This window comes from Dipodomys ordii, unplaced genomic scaffold (assembly GCF_000151885.1).
Source record: "Dipodomys ordii isolate 6190 unplaced genomic scaffold, Dord_2.0 Scaffold70, whole genome shotgun sequence".
Classification (NCBI taxonomy): Eukaryota; Metazoa; Chordata; class Mammalia; order Rodentia; family Heteromyidae; genus Dipodomys; species Dipodomys ordii.
The window spans coordinates 10,115,677-10,123,871 of record NW_012267286.1 but is presented as its reverse complement, the minus strand read 5'-3'; the positions used below and the strand labels follow the sequence as shown (position 1 = coordinate 10,123,871).

Below are 8,195 nucleotides of genomic sequence, written 5' to 3'. Positions count from 1 at the left end.
AAGTGGTAGAGTGCTAGCCTTGAGCTGAAGAGCTGAGGGACAGCGTTCAGGCCCCACGGCCGGACCCCCCCCAAAAAAAAAAATAATTCCAGGAGACTGGCTCAGGCCTGCAATCCTCGCTGACACGAGGATAGTGGTTTAAACCAGCCCAGTCAGGAATGTCTAAGAGACTTGATCTCCAATTAACCCCTCCCCCGAAAAAAAGAAGCCGGAAGTGTAGCTGGGGCTCCGGTGGTAGAAAGCTGGCCCTGACCAAAAGGGTCAGGGACGGGGCGCCCAGGCCCTGAATTCAAGGCCCAGGACCTGCACGGCCCCCACTCCCCAACCCCCCCCCCGCCCAAGGTGAACTTAAGAACGTTTATGGTCATTTTAGATTTTAGCAAAGGCCCTTGCAAGGTATAATATTTTTACCACGTTTCGGAAGGGGTTAGTTAACGGAAGAAAGAACTGGCCCGCAGAAGGCACTGACACCTCTAAGGAGTTACTATGACAGGTCTTGCTGGTGACAGCAGAGCAGGGTCGCAGGCCGCCCTGAAGCTGAGGTACGTAACTCGCTGGGTAAGGCGGCCTGAGGCACCGCGGGGTGAGGGGGTGTCCCACGCCAGACACACCCGGGGACCAGGGACACGCTAGTGTGGGCACGCTGGCTAGCAGGAGCAGGGCCAGGAGAAACGAAAAGGTAAACTTCCAGAAGGCTCTTTACCAGAGAGCCCTGGCGAGGCGCAAGCCCGCTGGCTGCCGACCTCCGCCATCCGTGGGCAGACGTGACCGGCTTCCCGCCGACCTCCGGGACCTCTGAACCCGTTTCCAAGCAGCGACTCCAAGGAAGGCCGGCAATCCTCGGGCCCTCCGCGACTCGCAGTCGCCGCGCACACACGTCACTCGCGCCGCAGCCAATCGGCGCGCGGCAGGTCACCTCTCCGCCCAGGTCTCCCAGCCCCTCCTGCGCCGGGCCCAGGTCCGAAGCGCCCGCCGGCGGCGGCTTCCGCGCTGGCGCAGGCGCAGTAGCCCATTCGAGGAGCCGCTGAGTGGAGTAAGAGTGGATCTGCCGCCGCCGGCCCCAGGATGGTACTGGAGAGCGTGGCCCGCATCGTGAAGGTACAGCTCCCCGCCTATCTTAAGCAGCTCCCAGTCCCGGAGAGCATTACGGGGTTCGCCCGGCTCACAGGTAACCCCACACTCTCTAGTTCCCATCTTTGCACGCCCCGCGTAGAGGGGGAGGTGCAATAAATAATTAAATAAACCTTGGGGCAAGGGGCGGAGCGAGCCGCTAGCGAGCGGCACGTGACCGTGCGTGCGCCTGCGCAGTCGCCCGGGAGGCGTCCGTGGCGCGCAGCCGCTTTGCGCGGGGGGGGATGCCCACGTCCCGTGGCGGGAGACCGGGATTTTACAGAGCAGGTGCAGCGTGTAGCGGACCCAGCTGGTTCCTCTCCTGCCTTGTTCGCCGCTCTGGGCGATTGAGTCCTCATCATCTTAACTGGATCGTCAGCCTGAGTGGGAGAACATCCGACCTGCACGGAACGCGTGGGTTTCGTTTGGGAACCGAGTTAGAAGTCACCTCCATTTCCCCCCAGGACTGACCTGCCCTGAGGTCATTCGAGGTCACCTCCTCCCACCACGACCCCGGGAGCAGTCCGATTGCTGGAAAGATAGCCAGAAAGCAGTCCAGTGCTGGTCTCCTGGGTCGAAGCTTAGAAATAAAACTTAAATGAAAAAAAATAAACATATATTAATATTGTATATATAAGGCCTCTGGCCCGTGCCAGAAAAGGAATAGCAACGCAGGATTTCACATCTTAATAAGAAATCCTCCCCAATGCAGCCCCTGTTTGACCTAAGGAGGTATGTGCAAACCATACACCCAGATCCTATTCACAGGATGCTGGGGGAAAAAATCAGCAGATACTGAGCTCTGTGTCCTAAATATCACTGACCACAAACGCGAATTAGACAATACTTCAGGTAAATAGGGTTGCTTAACCTGGTGCATTCTAGCGATTCTAGCTGACTTTAAAATGTGATGGAAGAAAGTAAAGTTTATCAAAAGACTAAAAATAGTCGATCAAAAGACAGAATTAGGACCAGATTGGTAAGAGCTATTTAGAGATGGCTATCACACTCCAAGGAAGATTAAAAACAAAACAACTTTCCTGGAACACTTAAGTGTTGTGCCTGCCATAATAGCCCTTCTCAGAGATTACAAACAAAACCAGACTGTGAGGGTGAATACATTTACATGAGGTAAACTGGGTAAACTAAACTCTAATAAATCAAGCAATTTTTATGATATCAACTGCTTTGTTAAGTGGATTGTGAGATTTTTAACATCTTTAGATGTTGGGTTTAGTGGAAAATATGTAATTGAATAATAAACACTAAAAAGAAATGTTTAAATCTTACCAGCGACCTCAAGTGAAACATTGTTTCAAACCATTCCCCAGTAGCTGAAAAATTGGGATTTCTTTACAGCCATGTGTCAGTTGTCATTTTTTTCTACCTTAGGGTGATATGTTCTTGAATGTAGTCACTAAATTGGTAATCCAATGTAAAAAGAGTATAATTTTCTGCCACTTATTCACTTTTGCTGGTTATCTTAATTTGAATGACTTTTGAACAGCCAAGAAAGGAAACTGGCTCCTTAACTGCAGTCCAGACAAACTGAATTACATGCCACGATTCTGATGGGGGCAACGTTTAAGCTAGTTTCAGTTTTTTTTAAAGGGAATTTCATTGAAGCAGAATAGAAAGTTTAGCTAGGAGATTTTAGAAATGTGGGGGGATTTTTTTTAAGATCCCTGCTGTCAACAAGTATTTAATTCCTATCTATGGCATTAAGGAAATGGTACCAAACTTTCTTCACTCTTAGATTAATAGTCTACAGTAAGTACCATTCAAAAATTGTTAAGTATTTAACAATATGACAGTATGTCTTCAGTTCAGTTCTCATTGTATTGCATACTTGAGACATATGAACCTACTTGTAATGCCATTTTCATGGAAAAAAATAGTTTTGAATTGGACAGTAAAATAGTTGCAGGGCGTTTTTTTTTTTTTAATTTAACTTTCTACTTTAGGCAAAAAAACTTGAATACCTTTTTTCTAGTCTTGAGTCTCCAGAATAGATGGTGAGAACTAAGAACATTTGGCTTTTTTGAATGAGCTACTTATACAATTCATCTGTAGGCTTTAGTTGAAGTAAAAAGCAGAAAGACAACTTCTCAGCAGTTAATATAAGAGTCCAGGAGACAAAATAGTATTCACATAGTCTTTGAAAGTTAAATGCAAAGTTACAATTCACATTGTTGCCTATTTTTCTTTCCCTATTTATAACTAAGGGTTTGTGGTTTATTTGTATTTTGTTAGGCAAGTGTCCCATGATCACTCTGCATTGTTGGAAAACATAAATAGTACGTTAATTATTATACAGGAGATCAAAATACAGACAAGATTCTTCTCAAAAACAAACTCATGTTATATTCAAGTAGCTCTTTGGAAGTATATATTCGGGCCTCTAAAGAAACATTTTTCTTATTGTTATATAAACTTTAAATTAGCACTGAACCAAAAAAAATCTTTCAGAAGTTGGAAAATTTTATTTTGAGATTTATAAATTAGCTATGAAATTTTACCCACTCAGATTAGTTTGGTTTTTGAAACTTACACGGTTTTCTTTACTCTTAAAGACAAATCAGTATGAGACTTAGGTAGTAAGTTTCCTAGGATAACCCAAACATGTCAGAACCTACAACTGTAAGTTCATTTGTTTTGTTTTTCCAGAGGGGCCAGTTCTGGACTGGGAATTTAGAAATGAAACAGTTAAAAACATAAACCCACAAACATACTATACAAGTGTGTTCATGACAACCTAATTTGTAATTGTTCCTGTACTTGAAGCAATCCAAGTATCCACCAACAGGAAAATAGGTAAATAAACCATGGTTTATTAATAAGTTAAGTAGAAAAACTGCTTAGCAAAAAAAAAAAAAAAAAGGAACAAATTATTGGCCCACTAGATGAAACTCAACAACTTTTATGTTGCTTAAAAGAAATTGGATATTGAAAGTAGTAGTGGGAAATAGTAGTATGGGAAAGAACTTACTGGAGTAATGGAAGGATTTTTATATACTTTGATATGAATATTTCTACACATTTTTACAGGAGACTACAGAGTATATTTCCCAAAATTCAAGCTAACTACTAAAGATCTGTTTACTTTAAGTTATTTCTCAATTTTTTTAAAAGAAAGACTAAAAGGTGAGTTTTCTTATTAGGAAACAAAACATTTCAAAGAAAACATTGCATATATTTATTTTTTGCCTGTCATGGGGTTTGAGCTCAGGGCCAGGTTGCTGTCCTTGAGCTTCTCTGTGCTCAATGCAAGTGTGCTACCACTTGAGCCACGGTGCTGCTTCCAGCTTTTTATGCATATTTTATTGGGGATAGGAGTCTCACAGACTTTTCTGCCCTGGCTGGCTTTGAACTGTGGTTCTCAGATCTCAGCCACCTGAGTAGCTTGGATCAGCGGTGTGAGCCTCTGGTACTTGCAAAAGTTGCATTTATTAACATGTAAGTTTACAAAAGACAAGAACTTTTGAAATTCTTTTCTAGGAGATTTGAGGATAATATTTACATAGTTACTATTAAGTTATAAATATTTTCTCTTCTAGCTGGTTCAATTATATTTAAAATTGAGTGTATAGATTATATTAGCCCTGTGGAGAACAGTTTGAGTCTCATTTAAACCTTTCCTTCCATATAACTATTTTGCAATTAAAATTTTCTTAAGTCATCAAGTATTTGTTGAGCACTTATGACATGCCAGGTAAAGTTCTAGGTGCTAGGATACTGTTCTATTAGAGTGAAAAAGTATTTTATTGGTCTTTTAATTCTGATATAATTGATATTCAACTTTAAGTCATAATAGTGAAGTCATCATAGTATGTTATAATATTTAAAAGAGATACTACCTAAAAACTACAACAACAATAAATACTTTTATTTCTATCTTTTCTATACTTAAGAAATGGAAACTCATTTCCGCTTTATGATACATAAGAAATATAAAATGAACAGCAACCAATTTGTCACTTTTTATGGATTTATAGATGATCTTTATGTATTTATTATGTATGTAGGTCCTGGGGCTTGAACTTAGGCCCAGGGGGCCACTGTCCTTGAACTTTTGTGCTCAAAGCTAGTGCTCTGCCACTTTTAGCCACAATACCATTTCCGCTTTTTATTAGTTAATTGAAAATGAGAGCCTCATGAACTTTCTTGCCTGGGCTGGCTTTGAGCTATGATCCTCACACCTCAGCCCCCAGATACCTAGGATTGCAAATGTGAGCCACCAACACCCGGCTGCCTGTTATAAATTTGAAAAAACAAAACAAAAAAATACTTTTCTTTCTTATTATTATTAAGATACATTTGTGTCTCTGTTTACTTTAAAATAATTTTTTTAAATAGCTTGGTACCAGTAACTCATGCTTGTAATCCTAGCTACCCAAGAAGCTAAGATCTAGAGGGTCACAGCAGAAAAGTCCCTAAGACTCCCAGCTCCAAAAAAACTAGCAAAATGCAGGGCTGAAAGTGTGGCTCAAGCAGTGGAGCATCAACTAAGTGAGAAAGCTCAAGAAGCCCAAGGTTCTGTGGTAGAAAAAAAATATGAATATGTTTATATATCATGCTGTATAAACACATATCAAGAATAAGGAGTCATAGATACCTGTCACTGTATATGAACATTGACTATAGCTGGGCGCTGGTGACTCACGCCTGTAATCCTAGCTACTTAGGAGGCTGAGATCTGAGGATCGCAGTTCAAAGCCAACCCAGGAAGGAAAATTCGTGAGACTCTTACCTCCAATAAACGACTAGAAAACCGGAAGTTGCTCTGTGGCTCAAGCGTTAGAGCGCTTGCCTTGAGCTGAAGAGCGCAAGGACAGCACCCAGGTCCAGAGTTCCAGCCCGATGGGTGACAAAAATAATAATTAAAATAAAAAGAACATTGACTATTCCTCATCTTACCCTAATTATTTCTCCTTCCTTTAGTGACTGCTGCTTTGGTTGCAGCTGGAATTATTTTCTTCAGGACTATTCCATTTTATGTCTAGTAGGTTGTGTTCTCTCACCATCTCGCTGCTCTTCCTCACGACACTCTTCTAAATCATTTTCCATAATAGTTTGACTTCATAAATGGTCAGTTCGGTAGCTGAATATTTAAATATTTCAATAATTGTCTGTTTATAATTATGGTGGTGGTAATTCCTGTTTAAAAAAAATAGACATAAATATACTTACCAGGTACAATGAGATAGCATATTTGAAGTAGGACTTGTTCTGAAAAGTTAGATTTTTTTAGTTTCACAAATTTCAAGATAGCCTATAAGGTGAAATCACCTGGTCCTATTAGAGCTGATTTTACTGTGTAATCGACTTGTACTTTTATGGATAACTAAAATGAATGTGAGCATAACAGGTAAAGAATAACCCAGAGATGAAGCTACACATACTATTTTCTGTGTGTGTGTGTGTTTTTAACAAGAACTCTGCAGACTCCAACCGGTACGTCCACATTTAGTTTCAGAATGGCTTCGCTTGCTGCCTTTCCTGGGTGTACTCGCACTCCTCGGCTACCTTGCAGTTCGTCCCTTCCTCCAGAAGAAGAAACAGCAGAAGGATAGTTTGATTAATCTTAAAATACAGAAGGAAAATCCCAAAGTGGTGAATGAAATAAACATTGAAGATCTGTGTCTTGCGAAAGCAGCTTATTGTAGGTGTTGGCGTTCTAAGACGGTAAGATGGATGGTAAAATTGTGTGGAATCATTAACACCAAGAGTTCATTTTGATTCTGTTTTAATCCTAATTAGTCACTCACAGAATCATCCAAAGATGATTTTTTTTTTTACGATTTGAAATGTAGATCAAATTATTTAAATTGTTAGATTTTCTGTGGTATCGTGTTGCTATTAGATAGAGAGTAAGTCTATGACTCACGAATGCTATCTGTGGATTCTTTTTTGTTTTAACAAGTGACATACTTTTTTGGAAAGCACTTCACAAATACTTCTACTTAGTGAATTATATTTTTAAAATAACAACTTGTAATTCTTTTTTCCTTTTAGTTTCCTGCCTGTGATGGTTCCCATAATAAGCATAATGAATTGACAGGAGATAATGTTGGTCCACTCATACTGAAGAAGAAAGAAGTATAACAGTAATGTCTTAGGATTGATCCAGTATGTGCTGTAACATCTTAAAATATTTCTCATTCTTTGTGTATAGAAAATCTTTTGAAATGGTGGTCTTAATTATTACTCCTAGTTGAATAATTATTTCTGCCAATTTATTTTCTTGCTATATTGCTGCTTATATTTGATACTTTTATAGTCAGGCATTTTTAGAGAAATTGTGGAGCTTTCTGATTTCAGAGAGTCAGTGTATCTTTCACCAATAAAATCAATATTTTCTTTTTAGTTGATTGGGAATCTAAATTTTGGCAATGGGGCCAAAACGATACCTTTGAATATTCAATAGAACATACACTTCACAAATACTTTTCATACTGGTTTTGTTTTGACCATTTGCAGTGGTTTGTACTTCCACACTTCATTCTCCTTCAGGTGAATTAAGAAAAATTTGCCATCAACAATTACTGAGGATGGGAAGTGGCGCTGTAGCTCAAGTGGTAGAGCGCTCACCTTGAGCTAAAGAGCTGAGGGACAGTGCTCAGGCCCAGAGTTCAAGCCCCATAACCGGCAAAAAAAAAAAAAAAAGGAATCAAGAACTATTGAGGTCAGAGGAAATTTGTGTTCTAAAGATTCTTGTTTCAATAATATAAATGTCTCAATTTCAGAAAAAGTAAACTGGATATAAAAAGTTCTAACAGTCACATTGTTCCAGCACTGTAACAGATTTGTTTACTAGAAAAGGTGTAGGTATATGTGTGTCTTTGTGACTGTGTGTCTTTGTGTGTGTTTGTGTGTCTTGAACTCTTTGGCTCAATGACAGCCTGGGTACTAAGAACTTTCAAAGCTAAACTTATGGGCTGCTGCAATCTGAAGGCCAATTGGAAATAAAACATCTGAACTCAGATTAAAATAAATAGTTTAGTGCTAAAAATGTTTTTTCTCTTTTTAATAAAATGTAAAATAAGTTTATTGGAGAATTTTTACAACGTTTGTAATTTTTAGTT

General features: G+C 40.0%; 1 protein-coding gene across 1 annotated transcript; it reads left to right on the top strand.

Annotated features, from left to right (window-relative positions):
* The first annotated feature begins 959 nt into the window (after positions 1 to 959).
* On the top strand, positions 960 to 7,728 carry Cisd2 (CDGSH iron sulfur domain 2). The gene is made up of 3 exons (XM_013023834.1): positions 960 to 1,168; positions 6,581 to 6,795; positions 7,126 to 7,728. Exons 1-3 carry the CDS (start codon positions 1,066 to 1,068, stop codon positions 7,213 to 7,215), a joined length of 408 nt encoding a protein of 135 aa, XP_012879288.1. The 5' UTR covers positions 960 to 1,065; the 3' UTR covers positions 7,216 to 7,728.
* The last annotated feature ends 467 nt before the right edge of the window (positions 7,729 to 8,195 follow it).

Bases quoted from the DNA above. Each gene is read 5' to 3' on its own strand.
- Cisd2 (XM_013023834.1), top strand. From the start codon at position 1,066: ATGGTACTGGAGAGCGTGGCCCGCATCGTGAAGGTACAGCTCCCCGCC. The intron at 1,169-6,580 runs GTAACCCCACAC...GTCCACATTTAG, and splicing joins GGGGTTCGCCCGGCTCACAG to TTTCAGAATGGCTTCGCTTG. The intron at 6,796-7,125 runs GTAAGATGGATG...TTTTCCTTTTAG, and splicing joins GGTGTTGGCGTTCTAAGACG to TTTCCTGCCTGTGATGGTTC.